At 42.6% G+C, this 25,919-nt stretch overlaps 1 protein-coding gene across 1 annotated transcript in view; it reads right to left on the bottom strand.

The window, feature by feature from the left end:
* Positions 1-21,923: 21,923 nt before the first annotated feature.
* Positions 21,924-25,919, bottom strand: part of PDIA5 (protein disulfide isomerase family A member 5) — an 83,699-nt gene continuing 79,703 nt past the window's right edge. Inside the window, exons 16-17 of the mRNA XM_070406346.1 lie at positions 22,527-22,661; positions 21,924-22,149 (exon numbers count right to left, since the gene is read on the bottom strand). Of these exons, the coding sequence (XP_070262447.1) occupies positions 22,069-22,149; positions 22,527-22,661 (216 nt within the window). The 3' untranslated portion in view covers positions 21,924-22,068. The remainder of the gene's footprint in view (positions 22,150-22,526; positions 22,662-25,919) is intronic.

The following is a 25,919-nucleotide window of genomic DNA, read 5'->3' as shown; positions in this document are numbered from 1 at the left end:
AACTTATGTTCTCACCAGTAATGTGTGCATTTTTCCATACTATCACCAAAGTTGGATTTATATAATTAGACTATTTACATTTTTTTCCAATTTGAAAAGTGGAAAAAAATGTTACTTCATTGTTTAGTTTGCAGTTTTTGTATTATTAGTGAGGATGCTAATTGTTTTTATATGTTTCTTGGCCAAATGTGTTTCAGCTTTTGTAAACTCATTCATCTGTCTCTTTGGCTAGACAATGTGTGAGCACTATTAATTTGGTGAAACCCTATAATTAAAAAAAGCTCTTCAAATATTACAAACTCTATTAACCAAGGATAAAATGTTGCAGGTTTAACAAGGATTCTAATTTTCCAGACTCTTGTTTAGAATGTTTGCCATACTTTCCAGGCAGTCATATTATCATAATCATCCAGGTGGAGAATCAGAGCACGAAGTGTTGTACTTGGTTAGAGTCACAAAATGATTCAGTGGCAGGCATACATCTCAAATCCTTCGTTCCATCTTATTTTTCAATTATGTGCCCCACACTTTCCTTCTCCAATTCACTCCCAACCAGTCTCATTTACTGGAATATAAAGAGCTAGTTAGTATTCATAGGTTTTATCCAAACCCATAAAAATGTAAGTTATGAAAGAATAAAATGATCGTACATCAGCTATAAATTATTCCTTGTTCCTGTTTACAAATAATGTTTTAATTACTGTATTCTTCTTGGCTAAAGAGAAAGCATGACTTAGAAATAATTTTCTCTTCAGTCAAAATTTAGTAAGAAATATGTTTTAGTACAGCAGTGCTTGCTCAGAGAGAGAAACCTCAATGTGACATTACTGCTGTGGTTTGGGGGTGGGGGGTGGGGAAGGTAAGCGGCAAGGAAAGGACTTTAAATTTTTATTATAGGAGAAGGTTTTAGGTGGGGGGAGTTCTCCAAATCCAAAATAGAGTTTCCCTAACTGCTATAAATACATCCATCATTTTTTTGCCACCCCGTATGGCAGTGACCTTGTAGAATAAAATGGAGTGGAGAGAAAAGCCTATTTCAGAAATAAGGAGTTGACTTTGTGGTAGAAATACCTCCTCTTTAACCACTTCCTGGCGGACATGTTGCTGTTAGCACTGATAAAAAATAACTATTACCATTTACTTGTTATGTGCTAATTACTTTGCACTCATCTCAATTAGTTTTTCTAAAAGCTTTGTACCTTAGGTATTATAATTATTATTTCATAGGACTAAGCCTCCGAAAACTTGACTTCTCTCACTTGGGAGAAACCAGCCTATGAAAGTCTGGAGGCGCTGTGATTTAAAGGCAAACAGTGGGCTGGGGATGCAGGAGCAGAAGGCAAGCACTGCACTTTGAGGTGCATTGACTGACCAGCTACACAACCATATTAGCAACTAAGTTGTAGGTTACTTTTCTTGGCGCACCCAACTGACCCTTTCAGTTTAAATTTTGTACTCAGATTCCTGCAAGGATTAATTTATCAAATTACATGATCAATTCCCACTTAACCACAGCTGATTGGACCATCTGACCAAAGGAGCTGGCCAGCAACCAGTTGGATTCTTTGAATTTGACCTAAAAAACACAAGGAGTGAGTTGGTCAGAGGCCATGTGCATGGAACTGCAAGGTCATGCAATGCAGGACATCCCTCTCGCAATCCCGTACCGCTGGCTCCTAACCGCTCGCCTGCCTGCCTGCATGATCGCCCCTAATGGCCTCTGCCTCGGCCCCCGCACCTGGGTCCCAGGCTTCCCTCCCTCTGTCCAGCCGCAGGCACCCGGGACCCAGGCTGGCTCCGTCCAAGCAGGCACCTGGGACCTCAGGCGGCTTCCCTGCCTCCAAGGCGGCTTCCTCTAGGCTGGGCCCAGGCTTTATCCAGAAGGACGTCAGATTTCCGGAAGACGTCCAATCAATCTGGTCTAATTAGCATATTACCCTTTTATGAGTATAGATAAAAGAATCTGAAGCTCTAAGAGGTTAACTAAACCGCTCAAGGTCACAAAACTAAGAGGAAAAACAATTAGGACTAAAAGTCAGGCCACTTTTTTGGGCCCCTTGTTTTCCAGGGACTAAAATACTAGCAGCTGCCCAATGCAGCCCCTATCCAACTTGGGCAGTGTGATGGTTAACGTTATGGGTTAAGTTGGCTGGGCCACAATGTTTCCTGGTTGATCAAACATTATTGTATATGTTTCTAGATGAGATTTACATTTAAACCTGTTGACTCTGAAAAAAGCAGATCATCCTCCATAATGTGGGTGGGCCTTGTCCAATCAGTAGAAGGTCTAAATAGAAAAAACTGAGCAAAAAGGAAATCTGCCAGAAGATAGCCTCCAGACTCAAACTGAACTGCAGCACTGGCTTTTGGCTGGGTCTCCAGCCTGCTGGCCCACCCAGCAGATTTTGGACTTGCCAGCCTCTATCATCCCATGAGCCAATTACATAAAATCTCCCTCTCTTACATAAAATCTCCCTCTCCCTCTCCCTCTTCCTCTCTCCACACACACATCCTATCGGTTCTGTATCTCTGTACAACCCTGACTAATATAGATAGTGATGGATTACTACTACTAGATTAACTTTGTAGTCTATATGAATTAGGGCTGTAACGTCTTGGACTCACAGAAAAGAGCACTCAAGACCACAAAATAGGGTATGTTGAAAAACTCCCTTCCCTTGTATATTAAATCTTTTTAGATTCCATTTTACAGAGTGACTTTCCTGACCTTGTCTTCAGATTCCAGCTTAGCTCAGGGTTTAAATACTGGGAATATATAAATTCACCAGGATATTACTTGCCATACTTTAACACCAGCAATAATAAGTACTGATTCTGAACCTATATTCTTCGGCACAATCACAAATCGCCATAACCTCTATCCAAAGACAAATGTCACTGATACCTGCAAGTGCCAGAGAGGAAATGCTAATTTGAAAACTTTTATTTGTCTGTAATCTGTTTGCAGTTGGTGAACTGAATCACAAAGCAAGCTAAGGGTGTGCTCCAATACTCTTCATTAGTATACAAAATGGTTGGAAAGACATGAGGAGGATGAGCCAAAGCTGAAACCTCAGATCATTCAATTATACATATTCTATTTTGAAACATTTTCTCATTTCTGGCAACCAAGAACTCTTTTGGAGGAAAAACTGAAGAACAGATGTAAGTATTTACTAAAATTGAATTGTGAACTTTGTGACAAATGACAATGATATAGACTACATGATTGCCCATGTTTTAAAAAATAAAATTAGTAATAATAATAATAATAATACAATTATAGCTATTCTCATATGTTTTGAAATAACAAGGCATCCTTATAAATAATCCATGGGTTAAAGAAAAAATTACAATGGAAATTATGACCATTAAAATTGTACAATGACCATTTAAAAAATAAAAAATATTATACAAATGAAACTATGTACTACATATGAAAACTTGAGTGATACAATCCAATAGAACTAGAAAAATAACTATATCCTTATGACTGCTTATGTTAGAAAACAAGAAAGGTGGTAAATTAATTAGCAAAGTGTTTTATCCAAGAAGTTACAAAAAATGAGTAATAGAATGAACTAAAAAATAGAAGAAAAATAGTGACGATAAAACCAGAAATTATGAAAATAAAAACAAATGATGATTATCAAAACCAAAACACAGTCTTTGAAAGGTTAATAAAAAAAATAGCAAACCTCTTGCACTCCTGATCAAAGAGCAAGAAAAAGCACAAATGAATAATATTAGTAATGAAAGGGGTGATGTAACTGTAAACCCAGTAGAAAGGAAAGAAAGAGAGTGATTGGGACTGATGGCAAGAGGAGCTCTGGTGACAGATGCCTGTGTTGATTGAGTGGGGGGAAAAGAAGAAAATTGGGGGAAGTGGTTTAGTTGTAAAGAAGATCCTGATGAGCCCAGTGGCAAGGAGAATTTGAGGCAAAGGAAGTAAGGGCATTGGTAGGAACAGGAAAAGGTAAGTCAAGGTAGAGGAGCAATGTCAGAGTGGTGGCAGAGAAAAGGCCTGACAGGTAAAGGGAGTAACTGGAGTGCGAAGTTAGGGTGCAGTGAGAGAAGAGAGACCGTGGATGTGAAGAGGTCAGAGCTGAGATGGCTACAACGCCCACAGGCTAATATAGTCCAGTGTTCCAGAGGACTCAGACACAGAGGCTGCTAACTGCTAGTCCAGAGGGCTTGGGGGTAAGAGCCTGGGTGCCAGAGTTAGACAGCGCACATCAGAGGAACGGCGGAAGCCAGGGGGCACCAGAGGGAGCACCCCTTTCACACACTCAGCCTCAAGGTCAAGCAGAGAGCGTGTCCTCCTCAGAGTGTTTGCCCAGGTGGCAACAAGAGATGGGAAGGTGAGCTGAAGCTGGATATGCAAGGAAAGCCAGGGAGGGAGCAGCTGCAGCTACACTTCCCTCAGGCGTACAGAAGAGGATGTGCTCAGGAATGTCCACAGTCAGCATTGTTTGTCAGAATAAAAATAAAGTTTAGTCACACAACAAAACGGATTCATTCACATTCCACTAATCAGCAACAGAATACGAATGAATTAGAGTCACACACAGTAACACAAAAAGAGATCTCCAAAAACATTAAATTAAAAAGGTAAGTTACAAAAGGATATTAAGAGCATGATATTATGTATGTCAAGTGTATAACATGCAAAACAACACTATTGTTTTGGATGCATGTGTGAGTAGTAAACGCATAAACTTCCATAAAAGTGATAAATACAAAATTCAGGATAATGGTGATTTGGGGGTGGAAGAATGGAGGGGAATGAAATCAGAGAAATGCCTTCAACTGTATTAGAAGGTCTTAGGTTGAGGAATAGACAGTGATGCTCCTTATGTTATTTCAATGCCTTTTAAATATCTGAAATAAATTATTATTTAAAGAAGAAATTTGGAGGCATGTAGTTTATTGTATTTTTCTGGATTTGAAGTTATTTTTAAATAAATAAAATTTCATATTTTAATATAAACTCTCGATGCATAACTTGTCCTCTTCCGTCACCTCTATTTTACTATTCAAATGAATTGAAGAGAAGATGGAATGCAATAGTAATATTATTTGAAAAGTAGTGAACCAAGGCCTCCTATGCTGAGAACTAGAACTTGAAATAAGTTGGTTCAGTCTGGAGTGTTAATTGGATTTAATTATTTATGAGCTAAGTGTCATAAGGGTTCATGATTTTAAAAGAATTAAGCACATTTGAAAGGACATTGAAAACCATATCAATGTAATAAAGTTACATAGTCTAATTATCAGCACGTTATGTGAAAGTCTGTGAGGAAGTGATCTATTTAATATTTGAGAAAGTAGCCCAGACTTTTGCATCAGATTTTGTACAATGTCATTTAATGATCATGGAAAAGAAGCAAATATTTTATACACACACACACACACACACACACACACACACACACAACTCCAACATATATTTCATAAGGATACATGCATAGTTAACAATATATATCAGATACATTGGTGGAGAGTGAAGATGAACGGGTAAAAATAAAGTAAAATGACATAAAATCAGAAACGGGCCCTATATGGACTGTTAATTAACTATGAACCTAGAAGTAAGATTAACCTCATTCTCAACACTTGAGATTAAACAATAACATAAACCTGGTTCCTTGTCCTTAAGGTGCTTATAAATTAGAGAGGGAGGAGGATTTTGTAATATAAATGTGATAGGTTGTAAGATGCCAGGAACTTCTGGATTCTTGGCAAAAGACACAGTATGATAATTTCTCACCTCATGAGCTTATTTTCCCTAATGCATTAGTAATTTGGTTACTAAACAATTTCTTTCCCAAAAGGGGGAAAAGACTCTCTTAACATGTTCATTGGAGGTGAATCCTTTATGCATTGATCTCTTTTGAACTGTTGCATTTGGCTACACATGAAGAGCCAAGGCATTCAGTTTGCAGAGAAGCCACAGGGTGAAAAGCAAGCTCTGCTGAAAGATGTCACATCCCTGGTCTGGGATGAAAAAAATTTAAGGCAAATATCCATGTGATGCTACACATGAGGACACAGACTGCATAAACATTTGATCCTAGTTACGTTACTGGAAGCAGACTATATATACCAAAATTAACGTGATGTGACATCAACCCTCTTATGGAAGAATTCAGGAATTTTTTGTAAAATACAGTTTGTTTAGACAAGATAGGACAGGCTTGACATAATAAAGGCTTACTTATCACTCATTTCACAGTCTGGTGCCTTGCTTCCTCAGCAGCAACTCTCAAAGACAACACAGAGCATCCAAGGGAGGATGGAGCTGGAGAATCAAGCAGGATGTTTTAGGAAGGTAGCTTACCTGGCTTCTCCTCATTTCAGTGGGTAGAAGCCAGCCATGGAGCCTACAAGATAACAGCGAGGAGGCTGGGAAATGTAGTCTTTCCCAGTGCCCAAGAAGAGCAAACAGAATGAGGAACACACCAAATAATTGGTATCAGGAAAATGATTGAAGAAATCAAAAGTTGCTACCTTTTGATGCTGTGACAATAATCAATACTATGAGATTTATAGACACAAAATGCACACCGGTAAGACAACTAATCCTGATCTTCAGATTGATCTTGACAGCAAACCTAAATGTAAAAGAGCAAAAGTCCAGCCTAATTTTCCCCTTGTTGTGCAAAAGCTCAGTGAAGTTCTTTGTAGAATGAATGATGCTCCTGATGAGACAGATCTGATAGTGATGGATAAACCTCATATTCCATTAAGGTTCATTACTCTATAGCTCTCAAAATGTGATTTTTTTTAACCCAATGTAATTTCATTTAGTTGAAAAAAATCAAAATCCAATTATTTTATTTGGATGTCAATTTTAAAAAGAAGAAAGAAAAGGCAAAAATTAATTGTACATAGTAGCAAAATTGAAAAAAAAAAAACTACCATTGCCTGGCCTCGCTCTGGCCTCTACAAAGCTCAGAGGAAAGAAAATAACCAGTATTAGGAATTCAAAATACCCAGAAAACAGCAACAGCAGCAAAAATCTTCTCTCAACATTTTCTGCAAAAGCCCTGTGAGTTGGGGAGGTATCTTCCTTATCTTCATTTATAGCAACTGACCAACCTGCAGAGAGAGGACCTTCTAAGTGAGAATGGCAGCTCTTAACCTCTTTTGGCACCGTGGATTCCTCATCGCTACTGCCACAAGCACTAATGCCACTATTAGGGCTCCTATCACTAACTTGCATTTATTGAGTTTGCCACGCACCATGCACTGTGCTCTGCACTTAATACACTTTCTACGTTAATGTTCAAAACAACCCAGAATGGAGAATCATCATGAGGTCCGTTGTGCAGAAGAAGAAACTAAAGCACAGAGAGGTCAGGTGACTTGCCTAAGGTCACACAGGTTAATAGCATCCTGGAGCAAAGACCTTGACTCAGGTCTGTCAGCAGCAGAGCTCTCACTTAAGTCCTTAGCAGCTCTGTCTCACTGGCCCTTGGATGATATATCACAGTAATTATTAATACACTTTATTAGATAATGTCCATTATGAATACTGGTTAACACCAAAAAATAGGAAGAAAGTGAAAATCTCTTGTCAGTCTAGTATTGAGAGGTAATCATTATTAATTTATTGCTGTATTTTCTTCAAGCCTTTTTCTCATACCCATTGGGTCAAAATAGAGGTGTCTTTTTCTAAACTGCATTATTGAAATATAATCCACATACCATATAATTCACCCATTTAAAGCATATGGATCCAGCAGCTTGTGGTATTTGTAGAGTTGTGCAATCACATTACCATCTAATTCTGGAATACTTTCATCATTCCAAAAGGAAGGTCCATGTGCATTCCTCCATCTTCCTACATTCTCTGGGCAACAACTAATCTACTTTCTGCCCCTATAGATTTGACAATTGTGGTCATTAATATAAAGAGAATCATACAAGATGTGTCATTCATGACTGACTTCTTTCACTTAACATGATATTTTCAAAGTTCATTCATGTTGTAGCATGTGTCAGAACTTTACTCTATTGAATACTATTTCACAGCATGTATATACCACTTTTGTTTATTTATTCATCTGTTTCCACTTGTTGGTATTATGTATAATACTGCTTTGAATGTTCATATATATGATTTTTTAAAATTTTGTATTGATTTTTTTTAAGAGAGAGAGAGGAAGGGCGGGGGAGAGAGAGAGAGAAACATGAATGTGGGAGAGAGACTCTTCAGTTCATGGGATGGTGCTCAACCAACTGAGCCACACCAGCCAGGGCTCATGTATAAGTTTGTGTGTTGCCGTATATTTTCATTTCTCTTAGGAGTGGAATTGTTGACTTATATGGCAACTCTATGTTTAACTTTTTTAGGAACTTCCAAACTGTTTTCCAAAACAGATTCACCATGTTACATTTCCACACAATGAATGAGGGTCTGAGTGCTCCACATCCTCACTGTTATGCCCAGATTTCAGGATCCCCAAGAAACCAACAGGGAGCCAGCAGTCCGATGCAAAAGCATAAGAGTCTGTATTTCAAGCTAGCTTGAGCTCCCTGTCCACCAGACTCACTGACACATCGGCTAGCCAAGTGGTCAAGAGACAGAACCCCGCCTAGAGACGGGTTTTAAAGGGGGGGGTTGGAATAAGGGGAGGAGAAAGGACTGTGCTCTGCCGATTGGCCAGGCGTAAGTCGATGTCTTGTTCCTGGGTGTGGCTAGCAGAGTCTTAGACTTCCGGGAAGAAGCTCCTTGCCAAGCACGTGGCCAAGGTAAGATGGAGGATGTAGCCCTTACCCTGGGGCAAGGTGGAGGGCCTAGCCCTCGCCCTTTCACTCACCAACACTAGCTGTTGTCTGTCTTTGATGATAGCCAACCTGTAATCAGAGGTGGTATTGCACTGTGGTTTTGAATTGCATTTCCCTAATGACTAGTGATGTTGAGCATCTTGTCTTGTGCTTGTTTTCCATTTGCATATCTGGTTTGGAGAAATGTCTATCTAAATCCTTTGTCCATTTAAAAAATCAGATTGTCTTTTTACTGTTGAGTTATGCGTTGCTTATATATTCAGGAAACAAATCACTTAGATTTCTGACGTGCATTTATTTCCCCTCATTCTGTGGGTTGTTCTTTTACTTCCTTGATGGTGTCTCTTGAAGAACAAAAGGTTTTCATTTTGATGAAGTCCCATTTATTTCTTTTTCTCTTGTTACTTGTGCTTTTGATGTCGTATGTATGAAGATCAAGCCTTATTTTTAATAAAAATATGTTTAAAAACAGAATTATATTAGATAAAACATGTTTTATCCTGATTTTTTCACATCATATTTCATCAGGAGCATTTTCACCTGTAATTTATTTAAACATTTTCCCTAACATTTTACTTTAAGGTTTGTGCTATCTGGTTATCAAGCCTTCAGAGACATAATGACATTCCAGAAGCTTCTGGGAAAGAAAAAAATCTAAACTAGCAAATCTCCTATCCAAAAATTTAATACATGTTCATTTTTAAAGTTATATAATCACATTACAGAAGTGTAGAAAGTAGAAAAAAGAATCAAAAGCACTCATACTCTCATCACCCTAATAGCCCATTACTATTATTTTAATGTATTTTCTTCTGGTACAATTTTTAGCACATTTTGAAGAGTTGCAATCATACAGAGCATATAAATTTGCATTCAGCTGTTAAAAGTTAACCCACCATAAGATTTCTTCCATGTTTCTCCCTATTTTTCATAACTATCATTTTTACCAGCTACAGAATATATCAAATGAGTGTACTATAATTTACAAAATTATTTTTATTAGATATTTGGCATTTTTTCAGGGACCTCTCTCACCTTCTTTTTTTTTCCCCTGTTATGAGTAATGCATAAATGAATATTTTCTTGCTTGTAGCTATTTCCATGCTTGCTGTTATTTCCTTAGGACACATTCCTAGTATTGGAATTACTAAATTTAAAGTTATAATTTTGTGTGTGCCTCTCAATAATATATTGTCAGATTTAAATGCTATTTCAAATTAAATTAAAATTCCGCTTTAAAATGCTGATTGATGATGATGATGCTTTGAGTACCATCATTTAAAAAAAATACTTTGTTAATTTAAGTGAAAAAATAAATGTTTTAGTCTGCATTTCAAATTTATTACCCTGAAGTTACACATCTCTTCATAGGTGGGACTTCCTAGTTTTATTTCCTTTTAAATTAATTATTAATATGAGAAATATAGTCATACCTGTCATATATTAAGTATGTAGCTATCTCTATTTATAGACATATGAATATAAATTTATATTTCAGGAGATTCGTGGCTTTCAAATTTTATTTCAATGATACATTTATGTTTATAACTTTGTCATAGAGAAACAACTCCAGTAAATTTCTTCTGTACCTGCTAAATCAGGGTCTGTATATTTGTAAGGTTCTCCCCACCCTGGACAGAAGGGCAAGTGGGGTGAAAAGGTAGTTTTAAAATATTCATTTAAATAAGGTATTATTATGTCTTGATATCGCTCATGTTAAAATTTTATAGTTAAGTTCCCTTCATTTTGTATAATTTAAAATAATTAGAATGTAATTTATTTTAAATATAGTAGCCTATTATGTTAATTATCTCTAATTAAAAGAACTTTTACATATCCATGTGTGTTCAAGCACAATGGAACTTTGAATACCTTCCATTATATAATGCAGTGTCTCTTTCTCTCTTCAAAGTAATTTTATATGTAGGCAGTAAGTCCCAGGGAGCTCCTTTAGATAAGCTATGAATTTTAAACTAGCCCACATTTTTATTTTATTGTGCCACAAAAGTAAGTGTTAAAGGACTTGTCACTGTTTTTGTGTCTTTACTAAGTACTTTTCTTTTACGTGATTTCTCACATGCTGCTTCGATGAATACTAACTACTTCTGTTTGGCATTCCCTTTCACAGTGAGAAGGTGGTTTCATGCGTCCTAATTATCATTATTATTCCATTATCCAGGTAGTCCTCAGGGTCCACAAGAATGTGTCCTGCTATTTGCAGTTATGGTCAATCATCACCACCTGGAATTAATGCACAATTAAGACAAGTCATGAATATCCCGATTCAGATGCCTCTCTTAAAAAACGGGAGATATAAGGGCATTCGGGGCATTTCAGAATATATTTTTCCTTTACTGATTTTTAAAAGAGCTCATCAGAGGTTTATAAAATGATATCCATTAACTTACTACTGAACTTTGGATGTTTCCCCACCAGTCACAGTCTTGTTAATGCATTATTATTATAGGACTGATTTAGGAAGCTCTGAAGGTGGGCACTTATTTGAATCAAAATGAGGGAAAAGTCCAACTTACTGAATTTGCAGGCCTTTCTCTTTTCCACTTCTCTGTTACTATCTTCATCCCTCCCTGTGATTGGTTTTCTTCTTTCTTATCTTATTAACAATTTTATCTTAATCTCATCAAGGTCCCCATTCCCACCGTATTCCCTCCTTCTGGACGCCCTGTGTTTTGCCTTCTCTTGCCCTTTTTCTGAGCACCACCAAATCTAGCCACATCTCTAGTGAAGAGGATCTCATTTTTTATAACTTCCGGTCTTTTTTATAGCCTTGAAATTTATTGTCTTGTTTTTCATGTTCTATGAAAGTAATTCATGCCCATTTAAAAACTGCAATAACGTAACAAAGTAGGAAGAAATGAAAACCACCTGTTATTCCAACATCCAGAGGAAACCACTATTAATTTATTGTTGTATTTCCTTCGTCTTTTTTAAAATAAAAAACTAAAACTAATTGATACATTTTGTATGTAGCTTTTCTCACTTCACATTTTATCATGAGCATTGTGCCTCTAACTTATCTAAAATTTTAAATACATCATTAAAAAGAAATTGGAATATCTAGAAAAGCAAGATGAAGAAAATTAAAATCACCCATAATTTTATCATCCAGAGATAATCACTTAAAATATTTTGATCTATTTGTTTCTGGTCTTTTTTTTCCTATGCATATACCAATGCATATTATTAAAAAAACTGGATCATACTCTACAAAAACGTTGGTCAATATTGAAGTCTGTGTGAAAAGTTTCAACATTATACACAAACGTTCATGAGCACTCACCATGATGTGGGTGTTAGGCATTACGGAGAAGCTAAACAGAAAATGTCTTTGCCCTCGTAGCTTACATTCCACTGAAGAGAGACAATGAGCACCCTGACCAGTGTGGCTCAGTGGATATAGCGTCGGCCTGCGGACTGAAGGTTCCGGGTTCGATTCCAGTCAAGGGCGTGTACCTTGGTTGCAGGCACATTTCCAGTAGGGGGTGTACAGGAGGCAGCTGATCGATGTTTCTCTCTCATCGATGTTTCTAATTCTCTCTTCCTCTCTGTAAAAAAACAATAAAATATATTTTTTTTAAAAAGAGAGAGACAATTAGCAAACAAATAAGAACAGATGTGACACCCTCAAAGATTAAGAGCTATGAAATAAAAGAAAGCAGAGCAAGCCCTGGCCAACTCGCTCAGTGGTTAGAGCGTTGGCCCTTGGACCAGGTCCTGGGTTCCATTCTGGTCAAGGGCACATACCTCAGTTGCAGGCTCCATCCCCAGTAGGGGGCATGCAGGAGGCATGTGCGGGAGGCAACCAATCAATGTGGGTCTCTCTCTGTCTCTCTCCCGCCCTTCCACTCTCTCTAAAAATCAATGGAAAAAATAGCCTCAGGTGAGGATTAACAACAACAACAAGAAAAACAAAAGAAAGCAGAGCAAGGGGATGAAGACAGAGGAAAAGGGCACTGACTCGCTGTGTATGGTGCTCATCTCCTTGAGGAGATGCCATTTGTACAGACTCCTAAAGAAAAATAAACATAGCCCAGCCGGCGTGGCTCAGTGATTGAGCATCAAACTGAAACAGGAGGCCACGGTTCGATTCTGGTCAAGGGCACATGCCTAGGTTGCCGGCTCGATCCCCAGTGGGGGGCATGCAGGAGGCAGCCCACTAATGATATTTCTCTCTCATTGATGTTTCTATTTCTCCCTCCCTCTCCCATCCTCTTTGAAAGCAATAAAAAATATATTTAAAAAAAAGAAAAACAAACATTAAAAAACCTATTGTTTTTCTGGATTTTGTGTTATTTGTGGTAATTTCAGCTTTTAAAAAAAATATTTTTTTTTTTTTTGATTTCAGATAGCAAGAGAGAGAGAAATAGAAACATCAATGATGAGAGGGAATCATTGATCTGCTGCCTCCTGCACGCCCCCTACTGGAGATCGAGCCCACAACCTAAGCAGGTGCCCTTGACCAGAATTGAACCTGGGACCCTTCAGTCCGCAGGCTGACGCTCTATCCACTGAGCCAAACCAGCTAGGCCTAGGGCAATGTCAGCTTTTTAAGTGTTTAAATAAATATTTGCCTCTGTCCCTAATTTCATATTATTTTTCTTAAAGGGGGCCCTAAATTGCATGAGCTTCCGTCCTGACAGGTTGCGGCTTATGGCTAGCAGCAGTCTCTGTGAGGGAGGCTAGGAGGTATCACCCTTAAGGGAAGAATGGTTGGGAGGCAGCCCTCAGACTGTCATGCTGGTGGGTGGTCGGTGGCTCAGCAGATCAGAAGCAGATTCACATTACAGAACTCTGTGTAGGTGAGGATTCGGAGCCTCGTGTACATCTGAAAGAGGCTGAAAACAAGAGGACAGGTTGAATACATGCATGACAACAAGTCATATCCCCGGATTCCATTGCCAGCCCCCAGATTCATCACTCAGCTGAAAAGCCTCCCTCCCACCTGGCTGATGGAGCCTGGATCACTCCAATCTGTTCTCTGAGTTATCGCTATCAGCCATTAACCTTCTTCAGACATCTCTTTTATTTTTCAACGTCTGAAAACCCAGTTGTCTGCCTGCATTCAGATAAGCCCCTCTATGCTGTCACATGTGAGTTTATTTCATGATAGGAGAATTTTGAAACCCAGACCAACTATTTTTTTTTTCCGTGCTGCAGAAAGCAGAAGGCTTGAAAGCAGCCGGATGATGACAGGAATGAATGTCTGAGAGCGCTGGGGCCTCACCATCCTGCTAGAGGAGACTTCTGCTTGGCAGCCTCCCAGCCTAGATGCCAGGCTGGCACCAGTGATGTGGCAACATTTGAACGTCATGCTCTGCGAGTACTGCTCACTCTGCGGTCTGGACAAATATAGGGGTTTGTTACTGTGACTTACTTTGCTGTCTTTGAGTCTTAGAGCCAAAATATTTTTACTGCGTGGATCCTGGATGGCAATGATAACGTGGGCAGATTTACATATATAACTTCCTATCGAATGTTTTTTAGAAACAATTTTCAGGACAGTAAAAGGTAGTAAGAGATCACATGCAACTTATTTACTTCATCCTAACAAAACACCTCCAAGGTTTTGAAGAATAATGTTGTTGGAAAAACTTCTTTCCCTTGATTTTTCCCAAGGTTTTCTAGCCTTGCTTCCATATACACAAGTAAGCTCAGCATTGCACGCCAGTGAATCTGCAGTGCTCGGCCCGCCGCCCTCAGTCCACTGCCCATTAGAATAACCTGGAGATCGGTTATTTTGGGGTGAGGCTCTGGCCCTGGTTGTTTTTAAAGCTCCCCGGGCGATTAATCATGCAACCAGGACTGAGAACCATCGGACCCGGGAAAAGATGGGCAAGGATGTTGATCTATCCTTTTCCCAGAGAGTGAAATAGCAGACAATCCCGGCGGTGGTAGGGAATTCAGCCTTTGGGTTTTCCAATGATAAGAGCCCAATGGCAACCTTCCTTCCCTTTCCTCATCGCGCGGGACTTGGAGCTTGAGACAGGAGGGCAGCTGGGATCTGTGGGCCACAGCTCTCAGCTCAGGCTGTGAAGGTGACTGTCATAGAAAGAATGCCCTCCCTCTAAGCTAAAATACTCAGTGCAGGAGATGTGGCCCAAGAGGATGAGGAAGTCCTCGAGAATGAGTTTTTTGACTTTGCAATTGGAAGTGATCCCGGTGAAAAGGAAAGGAGGACATACATAAAAGAATCTGTGGGGGCTGCTCAGACCATAAAGCACAGGAACAAGGAGGGGACGCGTAAATGACCTAGAAGGAGAGCAGCTGGCTAGGCTCGCTGAGCCTTGCAGCAAAAAAGCCACAGACAACAAAAAGGGCTGCTTTAATTAAGTCCAGAATGAGAGGTTCCAGGAAGGAGATTTGGGCTCACTGCTCGGAGCCAAGTACATAATGCTGATGGATGAGAAAAGAAAGTGAAAACTCCACAACTTTTATTTCTGTTTACTCTGTCAAAGGGAACGACCGCTGTACTGAAACGAGTAGGATGACCTTTGGTTGGAAGGACCTGAAATCTAAGACAAAATGTTTAACTGGGGAGGAAAAATGCAAAAAAAAACCCAAACACCTAGTAAAATTATAAAAATTTTAAAAAGTAATTAAAATCGGAATAAAAAAATAAAGTGAGAATACATAGATTAGTAGGACCAGGCAGAAAGTATGACACCCAAACACATTTTGAAATTCACTCTATGGTAAAGTGACATGCAGTGGAGAAAAGACGAATAGTGTTGGCTAACCATTTTAATAGACAAAAAGCTGGATTTCTTTGTCATTCCTTACATCAAATAAACTTAAGGCACATTTTAAAACACCAGGAAAAAAAAATAAATTTATATGTGATCTTGGAGTGGAAAAGAGTTTTCTGAATCTGTATATCTACATATAGATGTATACACATACACACACACATAAATGGCGTTGCTATATATTTGTTATGAACAACAACAAAAAACCAAAGTGCTTGGAAGGATACACACCAAACTTGACAGTAGTTATTTGTGGGGTGTGAAAATGAAGGGCAGAAAGTGAGATAGTTGCTCTCTCTCTCTACTCACCTGTGTGTGTCTGTGTATGTATACATTTATATATATATACTAGAGGCCTGGTGCACGACATTTGTGCACTGGGAGGTGTGGGGGTTCCTCAGTCCGACCTGCACCCTCTCCAATCTGGGAGTTTCTGTATGTCTTTGCAATCATATGAAAGAATTGTCTGAGACTCCAACTCAGTATGGTTTGCTGCTCACAGAATAATAGAGGCATTTTTTTTTTCTTTGCTTCTTTGGTGGAGATTTCCTGGGAGTTTTAGGATATCTTCCCTTTAATTTTTCCTAGACACTCTGATTTTACTTATGTTTCTCACCTTTGCTTTCCCTCCATCCCTCACTGCAACAGTAACTTGCTCCAGGCTCACTTTACTCTAATGTCTAGGAGATCTGTCTGCCACCAGAACTACGATTCACAGCATTCCCGGTGCTCACCGGGATTTTGGTTTTCCCTTCCTGCTCTGTCTCTGTCCCATGGCCTCCCACTCTGCCAAGTCCTCCAAGCTTCCAGCTCTCCCTCTCTGCTTTCCATCTGGCAGCTTGGGGAGCCAAGTTCCCCAAGCCGCTCCACTCTCCGCCGGCTCTCCTGCTCTGCTCTCTGCCCAGCGCCTGTGTATGCAAATTAATCCACCATATTTGTTGGGTTAATTTGCATACTCACTCCTGATTGCCTGGTAAGCATGCATAGCAGAGGGATGGCCAATTTGCATGTTTCTCTTTTATTATATAGGATATATATATTAACTAACACTAAGTTAATAACTAAGATTATAAATATATAATCTATTTTATGTATATTTAGACATTGGTATATATTTGTTGACATTTTTTTTTTCAGAGAAGGTACATATAGCCTGGCTGGCATGGCTCAGTGGTTGAGCAATGACCTATGAACCAGGAGGTCATGGTTTGATTCCTGGTCTGGGCACATGCCCAGGTTGTGGTCTCAGTCCCCAGTGGGGGACATGCAGGAAGCAGCTGATCAATGATTCTCTCTCATCATTGATGTTTCTCTCTTTCTCTCCCTTTCCTTTCCTCTCTAAAACCAATTTTTTAAAAAAAGGTACGTATAATAAAAATAAATTTTAAAAAATCAATATTGGTTAAGAATTTGAAGAACAAACTTGCTTTAAAATAATTTCAGATATTTTTTGCCCAGACAAATCTCTCCCCAGGGTCCTGAAAGAATGTGAGAACTGGCTAAGTCATAGTCCAGGAAAAGGAAGACTCATTAAGCAGGCATTGTGCTGTTTAGTACAATAATGATTAGCAGAGGCTTGGAAAGGAAGCAACAATCACTAGAGGGAAGCAGAGCCAACTCTGAGTTCTGTCACTTGGACAACCTCTGTGACCTTGGACAAGGTACCTAATCTCCCAGAGTCTCAGCCTCTTCATTACAACACCATGGGGTTGTGTGAGCATCGAATGAAATGAGGCTAAAAATGCTTTCAAAGTGTGAAGGGCCATGCACAAATAAAGGTTTGCTATTTTTTCACAGGGTTATTACATTGATTCATCAGAGGATTGTGGCAGATCCAGTATATCTGGATGCAAACAAAATATTTGACACATTTCATTGCATATTTTAAGAAAGGTTGAAAAATGTGAGTCAGATGCTGGGACAATTGAGTGGGCTAGGAACTTGCTGAATGATCATTCATTGGGATGCGGAACGAATGGGTTGATGGGAAATTTCTATTGGCCTAATACAGGATTCACTACACTCTGTATTTTACAAAGCTTTAATTTTTATCAAATTTGCAAGTGACATGAAGTTTAAGACAGAAAACTTGTGAGAGACAGAAACAGAATCTAAAATATCCCAGCAGGCCAAAACAAAGATTATTTTTCAAGATAAAATGTAAGTAGGATAATTGTCTCTAAGTTATATAAAAATTTTACAAACATTTAAATATTATAATTCCTAGAGTTAGCAAGAGTTTAGAAAACCAGGTAATTTCATATTATCTTGATAAGAGTATAAATAGGCACACCACCAAAGGAAAATAGACAATGTATAAAATGGGCCTTAAAAATAAGCATATCCTTTGACACAAAAAAAAAACACTTCTGGAAATGTACAAATTGTGTAAAATAACCTAACCAGAGATATATATACAAAAGTATTATTAATGGCTGGGAATAACTATCAGTAACATATACATCTAATAGTACAGATTTTATAAGTAAACTAGAGGCCGGGTGCATGAAAATTCATGCACTGGAGCGGGGTCCCTCAGCCTGGCCTGCACCCTCTCCAATCTGGGACCCCTCAGGGGATGTCCAACTGCCGGTTTAGGCCCGATTCCTGTGCCTAAACCGGCAGTCGGACATCCCTCTTGCAATCCAGGACCATTGGCTCCTAACCGCTCACCTGCCTGCCTACCTTCCTGATCACCCCTAACCACTCTGCCTGACGGCCTGCTCACCCCCAACTGCCCCCCACTTGCTGGCCTGATTGCCCCTTACTTGTCCCCGCTGGCCTGATCACCCCCAACTGCCCCCCACTGCCAGCCTGCTTGCCCCCAACTGCCCCCTCCTCTGCCAGTGTGATCACCCCCAACTGCCCTCTCTCCTGGCCTGATCGCCCCTAACCATCTCTGCCTTGGCCCCACCACCATAGCTTAGTCCGGAAGGACGTTCGAAAGGTCTCCCGGTCTAATTAGCGTATCACCCTTTTATTAGTATAGATCCACATGCAGCTCTTTGGCCCCTTGAGTGTGGCTCTTCCACAAAATACCATGTGTGGGTGCGCACGTACAGTGCGATTGAAACTTCGTGGCCCATGCTCAGAAGTCGGTATTTTGTGGAAGAGCCACACTCAAGGGGCCAAAGAGCTGCATATGGCTCTCGAGCCGCAGTTTGCCGAGCCGCAGTTTGCTGACCACTGGTATAGATGATGATACTTACATAGCATGATATACTATTTTGCAATGGTTCTCAGCGGGGGGCGGTGATTTGGCCACCCCTCCCTCCCAAGGGACAATTGGCAAAGTCTGGAGACATTTTTGGTTATCATAACCTGCAGGGGGAGGGAGGTACTCCGGGCATCTTAGGGGGAAGTCCAGAGGTACTGCCAAAAACCCTACAATATACAGGAAAGTGTCGTGTCCGTCTCCCCCGTCCCCCCCGCCAACGAAGAATCATCTGCCCTCAAATGTCAATAGTGCCAAGAAACAGTGTTGAGAAACTCTACTATATAGTCTTTAAAAATTACATTGAGGCAGAATAGTTAACGATATAGGGAAATGTTAAAATATTTTGTAAAAAATTTTAAAGTTATTAAATGCTGAGCAATTTCATGTGTGTGTGTGTGATAACAATGGACTGCATTCAATGGTAATTGATGATAGCAGTGTTACGAGTGATTTTTCTTCTGCATTCTTTTCTGCATTTTTCAAAGTGTCTTATAACATGTATTACCTTGAACTTCAGTGAAGGAAAATATTTGATGAAGATTAATTATCAAGGGTTGGTCTTTTCCATGAGCCATGTGAAAAAGTTTTGATAAGTTTTGTTCATAATGAGTCTGCGGTCTTGGGCTAGATTAACCAAGATGCGTCTTATAAAATGTGGAATGAGGGACCCGTGGTTCTCTCCAGCCTGTGCTGGCCAGATCTCACCTGGACTCTTGTGTTAAAGACTGGGCACCACATTTTACCAGCGTGTAGGAGTTGTATGTTTACACTGCACCTATTTATGCAAAGAAAAATGTGTGTTTTTCTATTGATTTAATAGAAGTGGTGATTTCAGTCTGGTCCAATAAACTGAAAGTTCTCTTTGGGTAACTCTAGGATGACTCCCAGGTAAATGTCCAGTCTTTCAGAGCTCTCCTCCTCCCTTCCACACAAGGTGTGGACAATGGTTCACTTGGGACTGTGAGGGAGAGAGGACCTAGACCAGTGGTCGGCAAACTCATTAGTCAACAGAGCCAAATATCAACAGTACAACGATTGAAATTTCTTTTGAGAGCCAAATTTTTAAACTTAAGCTATATAGGTAAGTACATTGCTATTAACTTAATTAGGGTACTCCTAAGCTGGCCTTTGCTAAAAACGTCCTCAATCTGATTGAGGTACGTTCGCTGAGGTTGACCCCTTCCAACTCTCCCATCCACACTTGTCTTGTATACTTGTTTCGTCTATCTCCTTTCGTTCATCCTCTCTATATGTCCAAACCATCTCAACATACCTTTCTCAATCCTCGACACCATATCTTCTTTCACTCCACAACGTTCCTTAGAATTAACTTAATAAACTTTACTTTTGTCACCTGCGTGCGATTTGCAGACGCGACTAGCACTAACCACTGCACAATGAGACTGCTGACTGACTGGCTTGCTCAACTCCTGCATGAATTGCGCCCGCCTCCCCCCGCGCTGCATATCCCGCAGCCCACCTGCGCCGCGTCTCCCCTCGCTTGGTCGACCCACATCCCCCACTTCTTCTAACACCACTTCTTCAAAATAGACTCGCCCAGGCCGAAAACCGACTTCTGCACATGAGCCATGAAGTTTCAATCGCACTGTACGTGCGAGCCCAAGCATGGTATTTTGTGGAAGAGCCACACTCAAGGGGCCAAAGAGCCGCATATGGCTCGCAAGCCACGGTTTGCCGACCACTGACCTAGACCCACACCAGCTCCTGCAGGTCCTCGCTCCCCCTGCTGGTCAACGCTGCACCTGGAGTGGCGGCAGCTGAGGGGCAGTCTGTCACTGTCCGCTGCTGAAGCCGGGGGCTCAGCCACCTTCCTTCCTTCTCTAGTCCTGGTTGGGCACGACCTCATTCCCGCTGCCGGTGGATCTCTGAGGTCGGCCGGTGATCTCACACGTCTGCTAAGCTCATCAGCCAGACTCTCAGCCAACTTTGGCACCGCTCTGTGGGGACACAGGAAAGCAGTCCTGGCCACGCAGGAAGCAGCTCTGCCTAGAGTTGAACTCAGCCCTCCCTGCTAAACTGGGTCACTCAGCTATTTACTTAGGACATGCTCTTTTTCATGTGCAATATTTTTTTTTGGGAGGCACTGCTAAGGAAGTGGGTGTTAGGGGGGAAAAGAAAGGCTGAACAGATGTGGGGGGCGGAGATTGGGAAGTTGGGACATTGCACAAGAGCTCTCAAAACTTTCCATTTCACTTAACAGAGCCCCAAGCAGTGGCACCTCATCAACACCCCCAGCAACTCTGTGGCTCCAATCCTCCCTCTCCATGAACCTGTCAGTGGGAAGGATGGAGACTATGAGGGAGGGGCCAGTGCAGGAAACAGGGCTGCACATTTCTGCAGGCAACTCCTGCACAGGCCACAGGACTGTGCTGGCTGCTCAATACCAGGACCAAAGTCACGGCAGCGGAGAAACACCGAGTGGACATAGGTGGTGCTCGGGCTCTGGTGCATCGCTGGGCACAGGGCTGGTGCTAGCCACACAGGGATGCAGAAAGCAGGACTGGGGTGGGGGGGATGGTTAGGGAGATGTCACAGAAGCAGGAGGCAGTGAGGCTCTGGAACAGAGTGCGGGCCTAGGGTGGCACTGTCCACGGAGAACGGTGTGAAGGTGGGATGTGGTTGTGGTTGGGGGCGAGCCGGTGAACAGATCCAACATCTGCACGCTGAGAATACACCACCATGTCCCCCACTCCACCCCTTCCAGGCAGGGTGCAGAGCAAGCAGCCTCCACGTCCCCTCCTCCACTCCACTGAGGGGCTGCAAAAAGGGAGAGAAGACAGAATAGCTGGAGAAAGAGAAATATGTAAACATTTCCAGGAAAACACACCAAGATTGAAACCACAATGACCCAGAAAAAGCTAATGCTTGCTCATCGTTGGCTTCAGCACCCCATTTTCCCTGCTCATGCTAAGGTATTTCCTCTCAATACTAGTTATTGTCCAACAGGACATTTTGTGGTCCAACTTCCTTATTCTGCTCTTCAATGACTGAATGGGGCCAGCACCCATGCCACCCATTCACCCTGGGTTGTGGCTCTCACCTCCTGGAGGATGTGGAACGGGGGAACACGAGCAGCCATTCTTTGTTAGCACAGGCTCCGAGGAAATAACCCACAGCACCAAACAATTGGTTTAATTTTATTTCAAAATTGTACAAAATGGCCATACATGGCTCTAAAAAACTTTGTCTTCAGACACATGGAAATTCAGAAAGAACAATAAAACAGGTATCATTCACAGTGCAATGGAAAGGCTTTCTCTGAGGCAGAAGTTACAACTCATCTTTCTTCTTCCCTAGTCTCTCGTGGTCTCCCTCCCGGAGGGTTCGAATAAAATTGGTAAATCCCAATTCCTGTGGGGAAGGGGAGCAGAGGAGGAAAAAAGGAATTTTAACCCCTGGTACAGATGTCATTCTCCCTCTCACTGCCCTTCTCTGACGCTCCGTGTACTCATTCCTCTGGGTAGAGAGACTGGCAGAACCCGCAAGGGCAGCTGGTGATGCAGGGCGGGTCTGCTTGCCTACGGAGAAGCCCTGAGAAGCCCCCCGGGCTCTGGAGACAGGATTTCTATGACAACCCCCTGAGACCCTCTTCCAGCCAGGCCCAGACCCTTGCCTCTCAGCTCTGATGGGCCAGCTGGGCCTTGAGGCCTTCCTTTGCTGCCCATCAGTGGCTGTTTCCCTGCCCATCAGCAGAAAGAGCTCTGGGCAGGTTTCTCTCCCCAACTCACCGTCCGATCGCTGTCATATTTTTCTACAAACTTCCCGTAGTGGTAGTAGTGGAAAGTGGGGTAGCCCTTGATGGCCTCCTGCTGACACAGGTCCTGGTTCTTCTCTTTGATGCAGTCCACAGCAGCGCAGCAGATCTACAGGGGAGAGAGGGAGGGTCAGCCCAGGGTCTCCAGTCCTGGAGCTGAGGCCGGGGCCTCCGCACACTGTGGCCCTTCCCCAACCGCAGGGAGGAGCTGCACCGGAGCATCCCCAGCCCGGAGCTCCCAGGAGCCTGGCGGTGCCTGTTTCCTATTTCCCAGGCAGCCGGGTAAAGTTTGAGGGCCCGGCTTGGAGTGCCCTCAGACTGCCTTTTAAAATCAAGAGTACCGCAGCCCATCTGTATCCGTAGGCTTTGCATCTGTGGGGTCAACCAACTACAAATCAAAAATATTTGAACAAAGAAAAATCCCAGGAAGTTTCAAAAAGCGCAACTTGAATTTGCCACGTGCCAAGCACTACGCTGAACCCACTGGAATGAAGTGATGTGTAGGCACACCTTGCTGTAGCCTTTATGCCAACATAGGTCATATGCAAATACTACGACATTTTATGTAAGGGAATTGAGCATCCTCAGATTTTGGTATAAAGGCTACAGCAGGGTGTGGTCCTGGAACCAATCCCCCAAGGATACCGAGGGAGATGTCTGTATAATGACCACAAAGGAAACTTTGACTTGAAGGCAGTTGTAAACATCACAGGTTTACATAATACTTTCTGGGAGGCACTGTGGGATTCACTCATTTACCAACTAATATTCCTGAACATCTGCTTGGGAGGCAGTGTAGTTCCAAGGTTAAGAAAAAGAGCTTTGAAGTCCAGTTTTTCAAGTGCAAACCCTGGGGTGGCTGTATATTAAGACTTGAGGAAAATGACCTCACCTCCTGTGTCTCAATTCCCATCAGCACAGGGCCCTGGCACATAGTTAGTGGTCAGTGAATGCCGGCTGTTGTTATATTCACTCCTACCAGCCCCATACACAAGCCCTGTCCCCGCTAGAAGCTCAGTGTCTGTTCAGATAAAGGGAGTCAGAGAGAGACAATCCCAAAGCTAGTTAGGGGGTAGGATGGAGGTGGTCCCAGGCGCCAAGAGAGCGCCAGGGAGTGGAGCAAAGGCACTGTGTGTGGTTGCCATCCGAGCCAGGCCTGAAGGAGGAGGCAAAGAAGGTTGGTTCCAGCCAGGAGGGCACAGTCCAGAAACTAGAAAAGAGTTCAGCAGGACCAAAGCAAGCAGAGTTTTGGGTCAGAAAGAGGTTCCCAAATTCCACAAGCTGGGTAGTGTTTCCTTATTATTTATTGTTCTTTCAAAACAAGAGAGTCTAAGGCAGACACACAGAACTTTTTCCCTGTTCGGGGTCACAAAGCAGGGCAGGAGGGGAGAGGGCCCAGTGACGGCAACACGAGATACAAATGCATCACAGGGGAGTGGGGACCGATTCTGAGGCCAGGCGGCCTTGATCGAAGTCCCGCCATGTGTTCTAGATGCCAGGTCCAGGCTGACCCTGACAAAGTTCAGTCACTGAGCGACTGCTGCTCTCACTGCCAAGAGACACATAATAAGTGAGATCATTTTAGAGCCCAGTGCCTGCTCCGGAGGAATTAAAAGAGGGCGATTCGATAAGACAATAGCCAGAAGGGCTGCTTTTGCCAGATGGCCAAGGAGGCCTTCGCGAGGAGAGAGCATCTGACCTGAGCCCTGAGTGACGAGTGGGCCACCAGCTGCGTGATGAGCACCCAGATTGAGGCCAGCCCACACCAGGACCTGAGAAAGGAATGGCCATGGGGTCTCTGAGAAACGAGCCCATTAAGGAATCCAGACTGAACTATCACCACAGCTTGAAGTGTTGAATAACCACCACTCACACAGTTCTTCGGCTGCTGGCCACTGACATTTGAATGGAGGCTCCCTTTCCAGGTCGGAGAGCCCAGCAGGCCACCGACAGTCACATTTACTGGGTGAAGAGGGAGGTATGGCCTGTGCTCTGGTCACCAGTGCGGCACACCTGTCCTTCCTCACCTGCCCTCACCCTGCTCTGCCACCTCTGTGGCTACACAACGTTCTCTATAGTACAACTTAATGGAGCAGAGTTTGCAAACTCACTGCACACATCCCCTATCTGGCTCTCATTCCTGTTCTATTTGGCCCACAGAGAATTAAAAAAAAAAAATCTGAATTAGCTGCCAACCTAGAAAAAGAGCCAAAAGATTTTTATATCAAAGTTTGGCTCGCCAACTTCTCCTTAAAAGCCAGATTTGATGGCACTTGCCCTGCGTTCTCACAGGCAACGCCTGGCTGGAGCAGAGGGTGGCTGTCTCCTTCAGGCGGGTCCAACCTGCCATCCCTGGCACCTGCATGGAGCCCGATCCACTGGACCTGCAGGCTGGCCCCGGCAGGCTCCCGAACCCAGCTCACCCTCTCGAGCGCTTTCTGAGTTATTTAGAAACTTGAAGCAGATGCTCCTCTGGCCGGCTCTGGGTTCTGTTTCTCAGGGCAGGCAGGGAAGGGCCCGGCCCAGGGGAGACCCCACACCAGGGCTGGGCAGCTGTCCAGCCCCCCAGCCAGGGACCAGTGCTCCTCGCTATGCTATGAAAGTGTTTGATGAGCGTTGCTCTGGGCTGCTGCTCTCCCTGCACCAATTTAAATTATAAATTTAATTTGTATACATGCCCTGGAGCTGTGGGAAATGTAGTGTATGATTTTATAAATCTGCTAAATTAAAAATGTGTTCTTATTCGAAATCACCCAAACTCACTGCCAGCCGCACACACAGAGGGCAGCATCCAGCTGCAAAGGCTCCTCCACACTCAGTTTCCATGGGAGATGAGGGCGGCCCCCTCGGAAGGAAGTGGCGGACTCTCGGAGGAAGGCAGCAAGCAAGCCTTTCTCATCCCTCCCAACCTCACCTGCCTAACGGCCTGCCCCTTCATGCCCACTCAGGATGTGCACCGAACTCACCCGCAGCACCGGACGTACACCTCTCACTTCCAGATTTGCTCCCTGGTAGTTGGCTGTCAGTGCCCGGCTGTGTTCCCTTGGCCCAGCCCTTGCCACTGCCAGAGAGCAAGAAGTAAGGCCAGCGATGGGCAGGGCTGAAGGACCTATCCTCCTGGCAAGGTCTCTCCAGGGACAGCCTAGTTACCCATGAGGTAATCTGCTCATTAATGGCCCTGCTCTGGTTCCTTCCCTGTCTGCTCTCCCTTCCTCTATCCCCTCCCTCAGCAGCTTCCTGAGACCACCTCCCAAATACACCCCCTGCAGTCAAGTCCCAGGCCCCCACTGGCTTCTGGGAGAACTCTGACAATTCCTGTTTATTGGATTCTGACTCTGCTTCTATCTGGCTGGTTAACTCTGGGCTA

The sequence above is a fragment of the Myotis yumanensis genome, unplaced genomic scaffold (assembly GCF_028538775.1).
Source record: "Myotis yumanensis isolate MYYU_CA2020_CCGP unplaced genomic scaffold, mMyoYum1.0.hap1 SCAF_2, whole genome shotgun sequence".
NCBI lineage: Eukaryota > Metazoa > Chordata > Mammalia > Chiroptera > Vespertilionidae > Myotis > Myotis yumanensis.
The sequence above is the reverse complement of the archived record's forward strand: the minus strand, read 5'-3'. Positions and strand labels throughout refer to the sequence as shown.